The 20336-nt window shown below is 43.2% G+C and overlaps 2 protein-coding genes across 3 annotated transcripts in view; one reads left to right on the top strand and one right to left on the bottom strand.

Moving 5' to 3' along the window:
- The first annotated feature begins 645 nt into the window (after nucleotides 1-645).
- Nucleotides 646-18162, top strand: LOC142160826 (uncharacterized). Its single transcript, XM_075215833.1, has 14 exons — nucleotides 646-752; nucleotides 1645-1750; nucleotides 4432-4535; nucleotides 5360-5478; nucleotides 6399-6504; nucleotides 6829-6947; nucleotides 7032-7115; nucleotides 8334-8420; nucleotides 8894-8982; nucleotides 9065-9269; nucleotides 9480-9605; nucleotides 15432-15600; nucleotides 15961-16031; nucleotides 17962-18162. Coding segments are annotated over exons 1-14 (1476 nt in total). The 5' UTR covers nucleotides 646-750; the 3' UTR covers nucleotides 18051-18162.
- PIANP (PILR alpha associated neural protein) overlaps nucleotides 18107-20336 on the bottom strand; it is a 20790-nt gene continuing 18560 nt past the window's right edge. For both annotated transcript variants that reach the window (XM_075215834.1, XM_075215835.1), the window contains exon 6: nucleotides 18107-18647. In XM_075215834.1, coding sequence (XP_075071935.1) covers nucleotides 18626-18647 — 22 coding nt within the window. In that variant the 3' untranslated portion in view covers nucleotides 18107-18625. The remainder of the gene's footprint in view (nucleotides 18648-20336) is intronic.

Here is a 20336-nt window from a genome sequence, read left to right as displayed (position 1 = left end):
AGAACTTACCAATATTACACTCCTATAACCCCACCTGGAACCAGAATGTGTACTTGTCTCTTTTGTATCATTTACCTTCTACTTTATACTCCTCTTAGGGGGGTATTCAATTGTTCGTCCGGACCACCGAAAAACTCGCGCTCTAAAACTATTACCGTTAATACGGTAATTTACTCGCTGAAATTCAGCGAGTAAATTACCGTATGAACGGTTTTTACGCGCAATATTACCGTATTAACAGTAATATTAGAGCGCGAGTTTTTCGGCGGTCCGGACGAACAATTGAATACCCCCCTTGGAGTCTAACCTATTGTGAGCAGGGAATTCATCCAATTTGTCTCAAGTTATACACCTGCATTGTAACCAATGTTTCTTTTCTCTCCTTATTGTGCTATGGAATTTCTTGGCACTTGGGCAACAACTAAGTGCAGTTTCCAAGTTCACTTATGTATTTAACATAGACAGGAAAGCATTATATATAAAATGTTGTATAGGAAAATCTCAGTTTCAGCGTTGTTTTTGAAGCACAAAGGTTTTGATCAGATGTTGAATATCATGTCCCCTCCAGTTCCAGGGGGTAAATCACCACTGCTCCCCCCCCCCAGGTGACAGAGGCAGTGACATTCCGGCTGCATCTCACTACTTCCGGTGCTCAGGGATCGCCCCGGCTGCTGCTGGTTGTACTTCCGGGTTCCGGGTTTATTTACCTTCCGGTGCGCTGGGGGGATTTGTGATAAGTGACACATAGACATGTAACTATCAGTGATAATTATATCTCCGTAATCTCCGTCTATATAGCACTATATACACAGTGCCCCTTTCTATATATTACCTCACACATCTCTACATAGAGTATCACATAGATTTATATATCTATCACTGTGTCATCTCCTCTACTATCGCCTCATACATCTCTATCACCTTCTGTATATATATATATATATATATATATATATATATATATATATATATATATATATAACCTCACACATCTCTCCATAGAGTATCACATAGATTTATATATCTATCACTGTGTCATCTCCTCTACTATCACCTCAAACATCTCTATCACCTTCTGTGTATATATATATATATAATTCCCTCACATATTGTTCCTCATATATTGTTTATTTACATGTTTATTGACTTACTCATACAGATTAATGTTTATCCATTCACATCAGTCCCTGCTCAGTGTATGTTACAGTGTACATTCTCTATCACACAGACACACACTAACAATACCCTACCAATATGTTTATAGACTTTGGGATGAAACCACAACACACAGATGAAAAGAATTTTAAACTGGAAAATAAGTGGGGAAAGCAGGAGGGAGACCAGTTACACTCTGTAATAGTTGAGATTGACAGGCATAACTCTCTCTGTATCCCCTCCTGCACTTCTCTATCCATCTGTCTGTCATTGCACTGGACACCTATAGCCATGCAGTGTGTTTCTACTTCTCCTTGCATGTCTTTACCCCCTATACACCACTGTCAGAGATCATCTTTATATAACACCTCTCTCTGGCTATTTATATTTTCCATATCTGTGTACCAGCTTCATATCCACTTGTATACACCAGCAGACCCTGAGGTCTGTTACTGTCTTTACCTCAACACGTGTGTCATTTTCCTGCAGGAATGAGACGGATTTGCTCGAGATCCGGAAGGTGCGTAAGAAACTTAGACAGATTGAGGTTTTGGAGTACCTCCCTCGGTACCTGACCGGCAGCGAGATCGCAAAGGTGAACTATTGTGGTCCCTTGTTTTAGAGCGAGTAATATTGAGTTTAAAGTCTTGCTTTATTATTATTAATTGAATATCTCTCTATATAATAGTTCATTCACTGTGTTTCTTTTATGCCACCTCTACGCTGCAATTTTCAAGTTAATATCTGTACTTTTCTGCTCACTTCTTCTTTGCCATCATGTATTACTGATTTTCTATCTGCCATTATAGCATAGATGTCCCACCAACATCTTAAAATGATCTTACCTAAAAGAGAGTTTTCCATCACTGTCAGCTACACAATTATCACAGCAATATTTTAAGATTCATCTTTGATTCTTCCATCCCCAAGTCAATTGAATGCCTAAATCCTGCTGCTTTGATTCATTCAATATGTATATAATATGCCTCCCTCTGCCACAAAGGTCTTAGTCCATTCACTCATTTTTGACCACTGTAACTATCTGTTTACTGGCTTTCTCTTTCACAGGTGGTACCCACTGTAGTCCATTATGGACATTATGTGCTGCCAGGCTGATTTACCTCGCCAACCATACAGCCTCAGCTGCCCACTCTGCCAGTCCATACACAGGCTCCATTTTCCTCTAGGGATATCATTTAAAATATTATCCTTAAACTATAAATCCATCCACAATTTCCCTCATCCTACATCTGTAACTTCATATCACAGTACTCCCCCAGTCACTGACTAAGCTCCAATTACACTCTAGTTCTTTTATTTTATTTTCCTATGTACATCTGCAGGATATACCCAGTGTGGGCTGCTCTCCTCCAGAAGTCCATTCCTCCCTACACTATACTGTCTTCCAGTGACAACTCATTTGCTTCCACTGACTCCACTTTCTCTAGCCGCAGCGTTAGTCTGGCAGGAACTTGTTGTTTACTCTGCATGCTGTGTACAGCAAAATGATAGGACGAGGCTGGGTGGATTAGAGGGCTCTTCTGAATACAGGCCGTGTTCATCATCGTCGCCATATGTCATCATCATCATTTATTTATATAGCGCCACTGATTCCGCAGCGCTGCACAGAGAACTCACTCACATCAGTGTCTGCCCCATTGGGGTTTACAGTCTAAATTCCCTAATATACACACAGACTAGGATCAATTTTTATAGAAGCCAGTTAACCTACCAGTATATGGTAGGGGTCGCTCCTACATGCAAAAATTAGATTATTTTAGAGAGGGCACTTTTACAGTGACATTTCGCTGTTCAGTGGGGGGTCACAAAGTTCTTTTCTACCCTGTAACAGACCTTGCTTTTTAGATGTCTTCAGATGTGGCAGAGATCAAGGGGTATATTTACTAAACTGCGGGTTTGAAAAAGTGGAGATGTTGCATATAGCAACCAATTAGATTCTAGCTGTCATCTTGTATAATGTGTGTGTGTGTGTGTTAGGGAATTTAGACTGTAAGCCCCAATGGGGGCAGGGACTGATGTGAGTGAGTTCTCTGTACAGCGCTGCAGAATTAGTGGCGCTATATAAATAAATGATAATAATAATAATGTGCTAAATAAATGGTAACTAGAATCTGGTTGGTTGCTATAGGCAACATCTCCACCTTTTCAAACCTGCAGTTTAGTAAATCTAGCCCCAAGTCTTTATTTTAAAGCTGCAATAACAATTGGTAAAATGTTTTACTAAGGTGCCTCTGTCCCGAGCTGGAGCCCCGGGGCTGCTACTTGCAGACCTTTTTCTTGGGCTTTATAGTTCCTCTTACAGCCCTGACTGAAAACCGGGATGGGGGGAGTCTGAGCAGGAGGTCCGATCACAAGCTGAAATCAAGGTATTGCAGCTAGTGATTAGTGCTTCCTGCTCCCCTCCTTCTGTCGCCATTTCAATATGGTTGGCCTAATTGATTTGCTGGTTGTTTATTACAGGACCAGGAGAATCCTGCTCTAAACACATGCAGCCCACTGGGCTCCAGCTAGGGCAGGGGTAGGCAACATGCGGCTCTCCAGGTGTTGTGAAACTACAAATCCCAGCATGCCTTTCCACCTATCTGCTGGTTATCTACTGGCAAAGCTTGCTGGGACTTGTAGTTTCACAACACCTGGAGAGCCGCAGGTTGCCTACCCCTGAGCTAGGGGAAGGGGCACTAGGTGGCACTGCAACTTTAATTTAGACACCTTCCAGTTGTGCTTTATACGGGAATGCACATGTTTATACACATTTCGACTAATGTTACAGAAACATTAAGATCTACAATAATGACACGTTAAAATATTGCACTGATGATTTATATAAGACATAACGCCAAACTGATTTGTATTTCAGAAGAATAAGAAAGGTTTAAATGAATGAAGGTTGTTGTCCTGCAATGGTAGTAGGCAGAGCTTATATGATGTTTCTATGCTTTCCACTGTTTGCATTTCCATATGGAGCTGAAATCCCACAAAATTTAGCGCTTTTCCAGGCCAGTTCTCCCAGCCCAGCGCCCTCTATACCCCACGGTTAATGTGTGTCCCCTACATAGGATGCATGATAAGTCCGGAACGTGGGCATGCTTCTCTGTATGCATGAGGCAGATAGAGAGGCGCATTACTGCAAAATGAAATGTGCTGTGAGGGTACATTAAGAATATGTTTGATGTGATCTCTTCTTCATCTACTGCATCTGAGCTGCTGGAAGAGTCTGTGAGTTCTGCAAGTAATCCTGTGTGCTCCTAAGTACAGGTGTCTCGTAAGCCCTTACTGCGGAGACAATTAGAGGAATTGTTGTCTCGAATTGCGGGAGCGACACAGAGGGAAGAAAATGTGGAGACAAGTGGAACCTACAGGTCAGCATTTCACTAAAAATCAGTGTGTCTGTGGCATTCTCCAGCTATTACATGCTATTAGAGACATCATTTACTTAATTAGAGAACAGGGTATTGCAATCTGTACACTTGGATTCCTCTATTAGCAGCTGTAGCACTGTCGTCTTCATATTTGCATATAATTTACATAATTACGCGTGCACATAACAGGCTGTCCCCTTGGAAGCACGCCCTGGAGTCCATTACCCACAGCTGGGACCAGCAATACTGACTAGAAGGTCACATATGTTACATCCAACTTTTGGTCCCACCTACTTTGGAAGAACAGAAACATCTGGGCTAAAGGGACGTTTTTTAATTACTATTGCTCGTTGTTAAAAAAAAACAAAAAAATAACTAAACAATTTATGGTAAACATGGTGCATACTGGTTGAGATCTGTTGAGAAGAGATTTGTTGCATGCATGATTTTCCGCTGTTACTTTGTTTGCCGTATGGACTAATAAAAAAAAAAATTTTAATTACAAAAAAACACCAAAACAGATTTTAAATACACAGAAAACGTTGAAACTGTCTCCACATGAAATCAGGAATATTAGAATGTCAGATGTTGATATCGAGTCCAGCCAGTAGGGGGTGCCATATGTAATTGCTGTCTTTAGCCTTACATTGGAATAGAGAAAAAGCACCATCCCGTGGTCAATATATTTTGAAAAATGATAGGATGCATACTTGGCCCCGTGTTATAGTATGTAACTGAGATTATACATGTCATTATTTAATTTTGCGGTTTATTAGCTCGTGTCTCTTCCTGCCTGTGTTAGTGACCTATGTCTGTCCTTGTAGAGTGGACGGGCCCCTTCTCCCAGACTCCTCGGTAAAGAGGGGCCCCGCACCTGAAGCTGCTGCTAAACCAGGACTGCCTGAGTCTGCTCCACGAGTAAAACTAAAGCACCCAGGTCCAGGTCAGGCACCACACTCTGTATAATTACTCTGTCCACTCTTCCTCACGCCCGCTTCCTCCATGTCATCCTCGATTTGGATTTCGCTCTAAGCTCTTCCCCTCACTTCCCTCCCTCTCGTAGTCCTGCTGCCTCCACCCCCCCAGAATGGCCAAAATTTCTTTCCTCACTCCAGAAGTAACTAAAACCCTGGTCCACTCCCTTCACTGACTCCTCAAGTTCAAACTGCTCACCCTTACGTAGTCCTTCACCAACACTTTAAATTCACTCCACCTCTGTAACTTTCTCCCCCCCTCATTACCTCCTCCCACTCCAGGAGACTGGAGTGGAAGTCTCCCTCTGCCTCATCCGTTTACTAAATTCACTCCTGCCCTGTTTGCATCTACTGTCTCTCATTACCCCCTCTCTCTAGAATGTAAGCTCTCATGGTCAGGGCCCCCTCCTCCTCCTTATGTCTCATGCCTGCTTCTCTTATATGACCTCATTGTCATGTATTAAGCTGAATCCTCTGCTACCTCATGCTATTATTACTAGCTCATGACCATCCATGGAGGCGTTATTATGCTTAATTATATTCTTGTTAGAGTTATTATCTGTACCTGGCATTATATTAATTGTACTTATGTTTGTCATATCTGTAAGATGATTGCCTTGCGCTACGGAATCTGTGGTGCCTTATAAATAAATGATGCTGTAATCCAGTATTGTATATAACGTTCTCTTCTGTTTTCTCTTAATTTCCATTGTTCTCACCCATTCTTGTCCATCTAATTTTTCTTCTCTATATGTATCTTATATGTATTTTTACTTTACACTCTTTGTGACATCACCCCACCCCGGCCCCTTTAAAACTTTTTTGGTTCCTGGGTTTGACGTCTCTCATCACCTTAATTATTTTCCTGTCCACCCCACACTCCACCTAGACCCCTCGCCATTACACGATTCACAGTTCCTTGTTCACAGCCTGGAAGGACACAGTGATCTGGTGACAAGCGTCCTCATCCATGACAGACTCGTAATCTCTGGGAGGTGAGACATTACGTTAATCTCTAACAAATTCCTTGCTCTCCAGCCACTGTGGAAACACAAGAGTAAGAACTTGCTGTTACTTATAGTTCTACAAGGGCCATAGAGCTACATGTTGACTGCCTCTGCCTTAAATTACCCAGTTAACCTGTTCTCATCTTCATCAATATTTTCCTTGTTAGACGTAATGCGCTAATGGCGTTTCAATGGAGAATACTTGGCAGCTCTCTAATTATTTTTGATACATCTTATGTGCCGTACAACTGTATGTCCTCTCCTTTCCTGCTTTCTTTGTACATCCCTCTTTTTGCCTCTGTCTTGGGACAGTTGGGACACCTCCATTCGTGTATGGGATATATCGTCCTGCTTGGAGCTTAAGATGCTTTCTGGCCACACCGGAGGAGTCACATGCCTGGCACTAATCTCACCGGGGACATACAAGTTCAGTAAGTGATGCAGATAAGTTGATGGGGCAGGTTTCTGAAATTCGTGACGTATTGAAGGTCATAAGTGACTTTTTTGACTTACAGATTCAAGTCTTCTGCCAGCCTGTGAAGATTTTGTCTCCAGTGGATCAACAGACAGCAGCATTAAAGTGTGGAGTCTGATTACAGGTGACAACTGCAGCAGCTGATATAAGCAGCAGCAAAAGGATGGGGCGCGTGCAGGTTAGGGGAACACAGGCAGTGATAGCATGTGGGGAGAGGTGATAAGAAGACATATTCTGAGAATATACGTTATTAGTGGCGTGTGACAGTGTGGCGAGAGATAATGTAACAAGGAAACAGGAAAGACAGCAGCATCAAAGTGTGGTGTCTGATCAAGATGACAACTACAGCAGCTGATAGGAGCAATAGCAAAAGGATGTGCTATGTGCAGGTTTGAAGGGAGGCAGTGATATCATGTGGGGAGAGGTGATGAAAAGACATATTCTGGGAGTATACGTTCTTAGTGGCGTGTGACAGTGTGGCGAGAGATAATGTAACAAGGAAACAGGAAAGACAGCAGCATTAAAGTGTGGCGTCTGATTACAGGTGACAACTACAGCAGCTGATATCAGCAGTAGCAAAAGGATGGGGCGCATACAGGTTAGGGGAACACAGGCAGTGATATATTGTGGGGAGAGGAGATAAGAAGACATATTCAGGGAATATATGTTCATAGTGACGTGTGACAATGAAGTACATATCAGGACATAGGTGGGAGATAAAGATAAGAGGTGGCCACTGATAGGACAGTGACATCAAGCAATTTCCCATAAACCTCATTAGGGCTGTGAGAAGTAAGATTCTGGTTAAAGAAAGGAGAAGGAGTTTGATTAACTTGTGGATTCCAGGAAGTCTTCAGCTGAGGATAGAGAAACTGCTGATTATTGTTCACAATCTGTTTCTCCTAATACCGAGACACAATTTAATGGATTACCTATTTTAGCACAAGTAAATATTGTTACGGGTACACATGAAGCGGTTTGAGGAATACTGTACTTACTTAAACGGCAAATAATTAGCGTCAGGTCTTAATATACTAGAGGAATTGGGGACAGTATCTCGGTGATCTAGATGTTCTCTGCTGCTGGGGTCTCCAGGTGTCTTTAGTAGCAGACACCAATGTACTGGTGGACATACAGCTTGGATGACGTCGGTTTATAGATGACACAAATTCCAGCTTCTGGTTTCCTGGTTGTGCAGGAGAAGACAGATTACGTTGTTGTACAGTCCACGTTTCTCCTCTTACTGGTCACGGACAAGCAGTGTGCTGCTATTGGTGGCAGCAGTCACGGATTAGGGACCCTCACGTATCCCGCTCTCATGCTTCTTTCCTCTTCCTCTCAGGTCAGCCTGTGCTCAGCATATACACATTCTCAGCGGTTTCATCCCTCACGTACATTCCAGATACAAAGCTGCTGATATCCGGATCAGGTGAGTCTCTATCCTTACTAGGAAAGAATACGTTCCCTTGCTCTTTGCCAATATTCCACCACGCTAGGCCAGGCCGGCATCGGGAGGGTGGACACACTGAGCCATTGCCTTGTACCTGAGCCACAGGCAGACCCTTAGCTTCTCTGTTTGTTCTTCTTTACGTTTCACTGGAGGCTGCCGCCACTATGTGCACTGAAAAATACTTATTAAAATTACAATATATGCAAACATTTCTTTTACGTTTTGCTTAGTTCCTTTTCAGAATGAACTGTTCCTTTATTGTTCTAGAAATTTGCAATAAAACACAAAGTAAAATAATCCTAAAGTATTTTTAGGGGTTGTGTTCCCCTGTACAGATCCTCCCTGTGTAATATTAGTAGACGCTGGTCTAACACGCAGTTTACTACCTAGAAATAGAAAGTGGTATGGTCCATTCTTGTCAAGTCTTCACAGTAACACTTGTTGTGTTGCAGATGGTGGAAAGATTGATGTTTGGGATCTGGAAACACAAGAAAACTTGCAGTCAAAGAAAGCGCACGGAGAGAAGGTGTCAGCTCTGCAGGTAAGGTGGAGTGGGGTCAGGGTAAGCCGTGCGCTGGTCACTAGTCGAAACGATGATACATTTACAATTCCTTTGTTTTCAGTTTCATTCAGGGTTACTGTACTCCGGTTCTTCAGAGGGTTGCTTGAAAGTTTGGAGAGTCTCTTCCTCTGGCTCCCTGAGCCTCCTGCACTCCTGCGACGCTCTGACCCCCTCTCTGAAGGGCTTGTACGCACTTTGCGCTACTGCGGACCAAGTCTACCTGACGACACAGGGATATTGCGTAAAGGCCGTCAACTGGAAGCAAGGTCAGGTCCACTTTCTTATGTGTGGGGCAGGTTTGGGGGAAAGATTAGCTTAGTAAGAAGATCTTATATGTCATGGCCTTGCCTGACACAATCCTTTACATGGAAGAACTATATTTTGTGTAAGTTACTGGGGTAACAATGCATTAAACCATTTTATAAGCTGTGTCCCATTCCTGTGAGTGCTCTCATCTTGTTCTCTCTCTGTTCCAGACCTTCTCACTCGCTTGTCCAATCGCTGCGCAGGCAACGGCTTTGTTGATGCTGTCGCTGTCACACCTAATAATCTTCTTGTCACCTCTGGGTTTAATATTGATCAGGGACATGGATACCTGAATGGTAAGTCTCCTGTTACCAGGAGTGTCTGTGCTGGTGGGTGATATCATCACACCGGTCACAGTTTACCAGCTTGTGGTACTTACAGTATACAACAGGGGTACCTTGGACCAGATACATATATATAACGCTGCGTACCCTACACTGATGGTGTGTTATATCATTGCGTATTGTCATTGTCCCCTTCTGGACAGCAACTTTTTCTCGTGTGCCAAGATGATTAGTCTTGGAGATATAACTAAAGCCTGAATTTAGTAAAGTAAATTGGGATTCTCAGAGACTAACATGTCTGTAATGAACTTGAATTGGACTTTTGAAGGTAAAATGCGGCCTCTGTAGAACCGTCCAGGTGTTTGTATATGTTGTTAGTCGTATTTAGGTAACACAGACTCCGGTTTGTCAATTTTAAGTACGACAGGAGTTGGTTCTGTCTCGCTGGAACCTCGGATGTATCACATGAATGTTAAAAGACTAAACAATATTCTATACTTGTGTCCGAGGTAATCACATATAAGTAAACAGATTCTTACTTCAATACTTCAGATCTCCCTTTACTGTGATTTGCTTTAATAAATAAAGCGGGTTAGTAATCCTTCTGACATCAGGCATTACGAGTATTAAATGTATCCGTTTCTTTTAAATTATTATTATACTTTATATAACACCAGTATATTACACAGCATTGTACAATCAGAGGATGTTCAGTTATCAGTTCCTGCCCCCGTGGAGCTCACCATCTAAATGCCCTCTTGCAGGGCAATTATAAAGACAACCCCTCCCCCTTCTCTGCTAGACTAGCCCCTTCCACAGCAGTCTCTTAGTGCCCCCTGAGCTTTAAACTTCTATTTAATTTTATTTCTGGAGGACAATGGGCGCGGTTTACTAATTAGTTCATTCTCGTCTCCTGACGGCAAATATACATCAGTGGACGTTGCGCAGAGGTGTATTCTAAAAGCCAAGGGGAACCTCCGACAGATGCAAGAGGTAATTCCACCAGTTAAATGAAACTCAAAATAATATGTAGGTAATGAATAAAACATTCAAAACAAAATAACAAGGCTATACTTTCAAACATCTAAAGACTTAAAGGATTACTTGGCAAACATTTATACCTGTTTGGGGGTACATGGGGGGGGGGGGGGAGGCGATCGGGGCAGCTGCCCCCCCTAGCAGCACAAACCAAATTTTACATTGCTCCAAAATACAGCCGATCAAAACGGGATGGGCCAATCGCGGGAGGGGTGGGGCCAGCCAATCAGAATGAAGATTATGCTAAATCGCCACCCCTCCCCTAAAAATAAAGACTAGGTCTGCTCCTGGTACATGGAGTAAATCAATGCTTTTTAGGGGTTACATCGGATACATTAGTACACTTGGTAAACATTTACCTACATAAGGGGATGGGGATACGTGATGCAAAAAGGTTGAAAAAGTAGTTGTAAAGCAGTATTGCCAACGGTCTATTATTGCAGCCAGAGAAAGGCGACGCACATGGCCGCAGGGATACTGGCCGACGTGTTGGTCATCATCCGTTTCTTCGTAGGGGTTCCATTATATGTCTGGGTTCATTTTTTTTTTTTTTGCGTGTTATGTTCTTAAATGGTTATTTACACTTTTGTAAAATAAGTAAAAAGAGTTTCAAAGTACGGAGAGCAAGCCTTACGTTTACAGGTCCTGTGCTTCGGTGTTGCGGCTTTTAAAGAAAGGGTGCGGGCAGTACTCCCTCCTCTGTTTATGGGGAAAATGCCTCCTTGGTTCCTACTATCTGTTCAGCAGTGGACAACTGTTGGGATTTGCAAAAATTGCACTGAGCCGCTGCATTCACCAGGCCAGGGGGCCCCACAGTTATTTCTGCTTACTGTTAAAACATTGGAATTATGATCCTTCAGCCCAGGATTTCTCCTTGGTTCTCCCCAGGAAGGTTAGGCCACCACTAAGGAAAAACGGTCCATCATAGATAATTACTGCGTGCTTCAGCAGAGGTCTTACGGTGCCATGGGGAGGGTGGTTATAAAGCGTTGGCTCAGCAATAAACTTCATACCCGGTCACTCCGGTGCTTTGTATTAGATTGCCATGTCATAGGACTGTGACTCCTGTCCTCTCCCTACAGCGGAGCGATTCTCCTGTCCTGTCTTTTATCATTAGCGACTGATGAGCTCGCTGAGCTCTGCCGCTGGTGCCCCATCAGTAAATTTCCAGAGAAAACTGTATTTCAGTTAAACAGTTGGTACCAGGCCAGGTTATTTAGCTGATCCCCTTCCCTGCACACAGTGTAACCTGCATGATGTAGGTCGAACTACAAGATCATTAAATTATTGTTTTATTGAGCTCAGGCGGAAAATTACAAATGGAGCTGAAATCATCCACGCCTGAGGGGTTTTATTGAGCATCACAGGGAAAGCACTAAAACCAATGTGCAGGTTTAGCACAACCTATCAGGTGGAGATAAACTTAAACGCTTTGTGCAAGAGAGGTTACAGATTCTGAAAGTAGAAAATGCTTCCTACAAGAATCGTGTGAATGATTTGCTGCCGGCCAGACCTGGGCGGACGGCTCACAAACCGGAGGAATTAATCCATCATTGGATAATATAATGAGAATAATGGACTTTATACTATAAAATATAAGGATATTGCATATAGTGGAAGGAGCAGGGTTCACAGCAGCACAGAGTATATAAGGAGACGAGAGATGTGTTAGTGAGGACAGGGCTGTATGTGACAGGGGCAGTGCTATGATGTGAGGAGAATGGAGGCAGCAGGAAGCCACAGACTGAGAGTTATATAGTGGAAGGAGCAGGGTCCACAGCAGCACAGAGTATATCAGGAGATGAGTGATGTGTTAGTGAGGACAGGGCTGCATGTGACAGGGACAGTTACATGATGTGAGGAGAATGGAGGCAGCAGGAAGCCACAGACTGAGAGTTATATAGTGGAAGGAGCAGGGTCCCCCAGCAGCACAGAGTATATAAGGAGACGAGAGATGTGTTAGTGAGGACAGGGCTGTATGTGACAGGGGCAGTGACATGATGTGAGGAGGGGAATGGAGCCAGCAGGAAGCCACAGACTGAGAGTTATATAGTGGAAGGAGCAGGGTCCCCAGCAGCACAGAGTATATCAGGAGATGAGTGATGTATTAGTGAGGACAGGGCTGCATGTGACAGGGGCAGTGCTATGATGTGAGGAGGAGGAGAATGGAGGCAGCAGGAAGCCACAGACTGAGAGTTATATAGTGGAAGGAGCAGGGTCCACAGCAGCACAGAGTATATCAGGAGATGAGTGATGTGTTAGTGAGGACAGGGCTGCATGTGACAGGGACAGTTACATGATGTGAGGAGAATGGAGGCAGCAGGAAGCCACAGACTGAGAGTTATATAGTGGAAGGAGCAGGGTCCCCCAGCAGCACAGAGTATATCAGGAGATGAGTGATGTGTTAGTGAGGACAGGGCTGCATGTGACAGGGGCAGTGACATGATGTGAGGAGGGGAATGGAGGCAGCAGGAAGTCACAGACAGAGTTATATAGTGGAAGGAGCAGGGTCCCCATTAGCACTAATAGATTAGTGACGTGAGGCTCCAATCAAACTAATGCAGGAAGATCATGGTGTCAAATTCTGTATGAAATGAAGTTTATACAATCAACTTGTTGCTTTCAATTAAGGGGGTGCATTATTTCTTAAAATACACAAACTTTTATTTGAAACCAGACGAGTTATTTGCATGAGTCGTGGCTCAGTGGTTAGCACTTCTGCCTCACAGCACTGGGGTCATGAGTTCAATTCCCGACCATGGCCTTATCTGTGTGGAGTTTGTATTTTCTCCCCGTGTTTGTGTGGGTTTCCTCTGAGTGCTCCGGTTTCCTCCCACACTCCAAAAACATACTGGTAGGTTAATTGGCTGCTATCAAAATTGACCCTAGTCTGTCTCTGTCTGTGTGTGTGTGTTAAGGAATTTAGACTGTAAGCTCCAATGGGGCAGGGACTGATGTGACTGAGTTCTCTGTACAGCGCTGCAGAATCAGTGGCGCTATATAAATAAATGGTGATGATGATGAGATGATCCTCCTATATAGTTGTGTTTTGCCTTCACTGACATTTCTGTGTTCCATCTCTCACAGTGAGCCATGTGGTACAGTGACTTCACAATTCACCAAATATCAGGATAATTTTTTTTGTAGTAGTTTTAGCCTGTTTTGCCACTCGTCAAATAATACTGCATTACCTAAATCTTTATGGCTATCACTTTTTATTTGTTAGAGTTAACAGGAACTAAAATCTGTGCAGCTGTCGGAGGGCTTACTGTCTCCTAGGTAACAACAATGTCGCTTTAGAAATTATTCCTAGAAATATTTTACTAGAGAAGAGAAAAAAAGACAAAACTCAATCTGATGACGCCCTGCATTACTGAGACTCATCATACCAGATACAGATTACTGCAGGGAGATGGACTCTCCGATCTCTGACATCTGAAGTCTGAGTGTCTTTTTGTATGTTTGCGTTCCAGACGCTGCAGCCTTTCAGAAGATCATTTCATCAGTTATTCAAATACTTTTTCTGCATGCTGCTTTACTAATCTGCTTTTATTGCCTCCTATTTTGTGAGCCATTGTACAATAGTGCTATTACTTTATGTGTTATCTAGGGACAGATTATTTGAAATGAACTTTTTCTTCTGTGAGGATGAGAGTGAAATGTAGCAAGTAAGAATCTGAGCCTGGCGTAGTGTTGTTCTAATAAGACAGCCATCCTTATGCCTGGGAATGACAGCCAGCCTCTGCTACACAGTAGAAGTGTCCGCTGGTGTTTAGGATCCTGCTGTCACTAAGAAACTCAGACTCCTTGTTGCTTTTATGGGTGTACCCACCAAAGTCTTGCAGCATCCACCTGCCACAGTCCAGGGACAAATGCAGGATTTGCTATGGGGGGTTTCTACACCACAACGCCAGTGGGCGTGACCAGCATGCATGAGGGTGTGGCTATAATATTAGCCAGTGCTTGGCTGCTCTCCAACTCTCCCTATCCCCATAATATACATGGGCAATGCTGCGTGCACTACTGTTAGGTGCACACAGCTCTCTCTTTTCCAGCGGAGCCGTGTGAAGCAGGGGCAGGGTCCAGCCACCTCAATTATACAGTGCCCCAGGCTTGGAGGGGGGTTTCCAGGCACGAGGAATCCCCCTCAGTTTACCTAAGCAGTCAGCTCCATTATGAATATTATGCAGAGGGCCCTATCTGTGGCGTTCGTATGCTCTGCACGTGTTTGCGTGGTTTCCTCCGGGTGCTCCGGTTTCTTCCCACACTCCACACACTGGTAGATTAATTGGTAGCTGATTAAAAAGGACCCTAGTGCATGTGGGTTAGGGAATTAGACCGTAAGCGCCAATGGTGCAGGGACTGATGTGAATGATAAATATTATCTGTACAGTGCTGCATTCTGTGGTAGCTGTGTTAATAAACTATAATAATAATATGGCAATCAACTATTGCAATCAAGTAGACCGTGTCCAAATAGAGTGCAGCGCGGAGGTAATAAATAGATAATTGTTTATACCAGTGATAGGTAACAGGCCGCCCTATGCCCTCCGAGCCTTCACCTGCACCCTGCAGCTAGCTCATGCTTTATTGGCAGATGTGTTTGTTATGTCTTGTAAAATCCTTGCGGATATGTTATTACAGATGGGTGTCTCTTTCTTTCATTAAATGTATAAGGACGGACCGCTTTTGAAGGTTAGAGGGCCACACATGCTGCCCCTAGAAGTGTATCAGGCTGCCTATCACTGCTTTATATATTTGCTCTCTATCTTCGGTCATATAACACACTTTTCCTTTCAGTCCGAGATGGGAAAACAGGCGATTACCTGAGCACGCTCTCAGATCCTGGCATATCCCGCATCCTGCGTGTGGCCGTCTCCTGTACTCCGGATGGGCTCTGTCGTTGGGTGACGGGGGGCAGAGAGCTGCTGCTGTGGGAGGAGCTTCCAAAGGGAGCGCCAATGGACAGGTGAGTCCTGTTCTGTCCCGCTCCTGTACGTTTAGAGCGGACACATCACCTCCACATAATGGCCATTTTGTTGTCTGTTGTGTTTGACGCCTCAGATTTGGCGCTAATGAATTGATTGGCTGCAAGTTACTAATTTTCTATGCACATTGTGTAAGAACCATCATTTATCACTCAGTAGGGTTGACCTTAGTTTTAGAGAGACCTTTGTGCGTTACTAGCGTCCTCTCTGTCTGTTGGGATTATTCAGTCTGGCTACCTTCCTCTATACGGGATTTGTTTCTTCACTGAACCTCACATCCATACAATAGTGACTCCTCCCGCCCTGTCTTTGTAGTAATCCCTACTTTTCTCTTGTTGTAGATCTGCTGTGCAGGTTGAGTTCCGTGCAGTGTTCCTGCTTCCTGCTCCAGACAGTGAATCAGAAAATGAAGGTAAGGAAACGTGAGGGCCGTGAGTCCTTGTAAGGTAATGGGAAACCGAACCCACCAGCAGTCCTGATTTCCAAGCCCTCTGAAAACTACCCATAGTGGAAGCCGCCTGTCCTGTTCTGTTGTAGTGACTGTGACTAGGGAGCAAAGGATGAGCTGAGAGCTCAGACTGGTATCTTTTCAAACTCAATTGATACATGTCTATCGAAAGATCCAGCACACAGTTATATGTTATGTTATATAACGATATGGAGTTCTTTTTCGTTTTTAATTATATGGACTTTTCTAGTGGTCTAGTGTCAGAATCACATTCCAGTATAGGTTAAAAGTTTAGCTTCATATTAACGTGAGTGATGAGATGACTCGTCCACTTATAAGATAATAGTGGCCCTATTTACAAGAGCTGTAGACGGTACATGAAGTCCACATTATCTTGTCTTTTCTTGTCACATGACAAGACAACTATATGCATCCGGCAGAATAGGCTCCACGCGTTTTGACCCGCAGAGCTGTCATGCCTTGCTGTATGGGACGGCAGTGGCTTCTAGTGGTGACTGATTGCAGTGTCCTCCAGCAAAGTTAAAGAATAAATCCACTTCTAACCCCCTTACTTGAATTGTGGGGTCTAACCCCTGTGACCCAGTTTATTTTGCGCTGCTACAGTCCCTGATGGAATTAGTCGGAGTGTCCGATTTCTGAATGTCCCGCAGCAGTTCCACTGACCCAACCTCTTGTTACGTCATAATACAACTTCAGGTCACTGATGTAATTACCCAGCACGATAACCATTGGTGACTTAGGGAAAAGGAGGGTTGGATTGCTTTAAAAAAATGGTAAAAAATAACATTGGCAGGTTCCAAGGAATACGCTGATATTAATTCAATGCATCAAGTTTTTTTTAAAATATACAATTTTTACTTCTAATAAGTAATGACATTTGTCACCAGGAAGTTTTAAACACAAACTATATGACTATCTGGTTTTACTTTCCTTGCGTTAGGCAGTAACGCTCAAACTTATTTTATTTGTGTGCAGAAAACATGACCGCTGTCTCTTCAATGTGTACATATGTATAGATGGCTTAGATGCAGTGATCAAAAACATTAAAACAGTCTATAGAAGGGCAAAGCACCAACACCATCGCACTGTCTTCATGTGAAGAGAGAGAAATAAGACCGGGACACTAGGTCCTAGCACATCGTTATAAACCATTAAAGGGAAGTCATCACACAGTTAATAATTGTTCTTATCACACTATTTTTCATCTATATATTCAGTAGAACCTTCACAGAGACTCTAATCATCAGTATTAGCCCTAAACTTCTTTTAAAATAAATAAATTCTAGTTTGTTAGTATAATGTCCCTTAACGGGCAACTAAGCCTAAAAATCCAAGTTTCCTTGTATAAAAGATCTACTAATAATATTCGGTAATGTACCTATATGGCAGAATCTGAGATATATGAAATGATATTCATCTTTGAGCTGCCGCTGAGGGTGGGGTGAGACAGTCTGTGCACAGGAAGCAAATCACAGCTCAGATATCTAAATTTCTCATACACGTCTGAAACGTTTCCATATGTATTTGTGAAGGCATTAGGTTAAGTGGTCTTTGACAGGTGATTACAGGTTATTACCAATCTCTTTGCGTTATTTACCTACACACAGAGTTAAAAATCCTAAAGGGGCTCAATAATCTTTCTGTAACTGGGTAAGTTTTTAATTTTGTAATGGGTCAAAAACTAAAGAATATAAGAAATAAATGTCCACAGAAGCCGTATTGTAAAGCCCAGCATTGTGGGCGCTATAAAAGTATGTTAATGATAATATTACTGAGCGGTTGCTCCTTTCTATAGGACAATTTGCTGTTGAGTTGCACAGGTTTGTCACGGTTACTTCCCCGGCGGGGTCACTGATCAGACGTTCTTTTTCAGAGGAAGATCTGTGGGCGGTGGAGAGTAAGGACGCGGCTTGTGACGTGAAAGCTAAGACCCACGGCTGGCAGTGGTGTGTACTATTGTAAAGGGAGAGACTTCTTCAGCGCCCTCCATCTCATCACACCAACGTTCCTTACGTTCCTTTGTTACACTTAAAATTAGTTTTATTAAAAATAAAACTGTGATTAAAACCCAAAAGATGAGGAGATACACTTTTTTTTTCTTTTGGGTAGACGGAGACAGTCACAGCACATACGTGGGGTTAAGCCCTTAGTGAAATTGCTTGTATGTTAACAGTCATACATGCAGTCATACATACATTTATCTATATATATATATATTATTATTACATACATTTTCTATCTCTATGCCTCAGGGCATTATAGTCTTCTCCTGGATCGGTGGTTAAGTGCGCCCATGCATACGTACATGGAATATTTACATACAACCCTACGTTTGGGGGCTACTCCTGTCTACGTGAGGTCCTCTCCCATTGGCTGGACGCTACTGAGGCCAAACTCCTCTCACGCAGTTGTGTTTGGGGGTGCAGTGGTTTGAGAAATGTGGGTTGTGCCACCACCGGCTGTCAGGTGGGTTCGTCTTCACCCAGAGAGTCCTTCACAGCGGCTCTTCTACTACGTCATCCCATTGACAAATGCGCTCACATGGTCACCACCGGGATCCTGGGGAAAGAGGAGAAAATAGACTAATGGCTAGCAGCACGGCAAAGGGCGTATCAATGTTTAATATAGCCATCCCAAGCATGGAAGCCATGGGTAGTAATTGGGACTGACGTGGAGGAAATAAATACCCAGGGGTAGATTTACTAAACCGTCTATAAAGGAAAAGAGGAGGTGTTGCCCATAGCAACCAATCAGATGCTAACTATCACTTTCTGGTAGGTACTAGATAAATGATAGCTAGAATCTGATTGGTTGCTTTGGGTAACACTTCCACTATTCCTTATTAGGTGGTTCAGTAAATCTACCCCTGAGAGTTAAAGCGTAGCCACAACCTAAACACATCGGAGGCTGCCATGTTGTTTGCCTTTCTTTCTAACTTCCCTCTGGACTTTTCAGCCATTTATTTATATCATCAGGCATGGCTGTTTATTTTCATAGGCCTGGGTAACATCACAAGGCTGTAATCTGAAAGTAACTGTATCCACGAGGTAAGATCGGTCTCATAGCTCTGAGAAAGGAAAATGAACAACTCTGCCTGATCATATAAACACAAGCATGGGAAGCACAGTGGGGAGCCAGGAGATATAACAGTGTATTTAGCTATAGTCAGAGGCGAGAATACATTCAGGTCATTTAAAGGTGGTAAAATCTCCAAAAAGCTGGATTTCCATATCTTCTTATGTCATGTCTGTCATTGTATTATCAGGGAACATTTTTTTTTTTTCAAGTCATATAAATGACTTGTTCCACAATACTGGAGCATCTGCCTGTGAGATAATGTTATATTACTAATATTAAACAAGTTGAATGTTGTAAATTTGTTTCATTGTTTGAATGGAACTCTGTGCTGCTGGGAGACTCTGCTCCTTTCATTATATAACTGTGGTTCCCAGTTTGTCTCCATTCCCCTCCTGACATCATGATAGTACCTCTGTCACACGTAGCCCTGTACCCACCAACATAATCACAGGACTGGACCGGTCACTGATGCCCACAAGATAAGCACATTCATCTCCTGATATAATCTGTGCTGCTGTGAACATTATAGTGATCTGATGCGCAAGACACAAATACCGTACAATGTAGTACTCACACCCTATTCAAACTAGAGATGGGCGGGTCCGGTTCTCCGAGAACCGAACCCACCCGAACTTTGGGTATCCGAGTACCGAGCTGAGCAGCTCGGTACTCTCCCGCCCATTCCGAATCCAAATCGAGGCCGAACGTCATTGTGACGTCGTCGGATCTCGGGACTCGGTTCTCGCGATACTTCAACTTTATAAATACACGCCTCCACAGCAATCCATCGCCATTTGACAGAGGGAGAGAGCAGGGTGTAGTCATAGGCTAATTAGAGCAGGGACAGAGAATACCATATTGTTCTTGCAATTGCTCTAACCAAAATCGCTAGTGCAGAGAGGAGGATAGAGGTTTATTATTTTTTCTTCATATTTGGCACTCCCCAGCGCTTTTGGGGTGTCCCCCATAATTGTGCATTAATATTTCTGGCTGTCAAAAGTCATATCTGTCAGCAGTATCTACTAAATAATTTGTAGCACACCTCAGTGTTTTTGGGGTGTCCTCCCTAATTGTGCATTAATATTTCTGGCTGTCAAAAGTCATATCTGTCAGCAGTATCTACTCAATAATTTTTAGCACTCCTCAGTGTTTTTGGGGTGTCCTCCCTAA

Source organism: Mixophyes fleayi, chromosome 6, assembly GCF_038048845.1.
Source record: "Mixophyes fleayi isolate aMixFle1 chromosome 6, aMixFle1.hap1, whole genome shotgun sequence".
Taxonomy (NCBI): Eukaryota; Metazoa; Chordata; class Amphibia; order Anura; family Limnodynastidae; genus Mixophyes; species Mixophyes fleayi.
This window is presented reverse-complemented; position numbering and strand designations above follow the sequence as displayed.

Bases quoted from the DNA above. Each gene is read 5' to 3' on its own strand.
- LOC142160826 (XM_075215833.1), top strand. The intron at 6,505-6,828 runs GTGAGACATTAC...GTCTTGGGACAG, and splicing joins AGACTCGTAATCTCTGGGAG to TTGGGACACCTCCATTCGTG. The intron at 8,421-8,893 runs GTGAGTCTCTAT...GTTGTGTTGCAG, and splicing joins GCTGCTGATATCCGGATCAG to ATGGTGGAAAGATTGATGTT.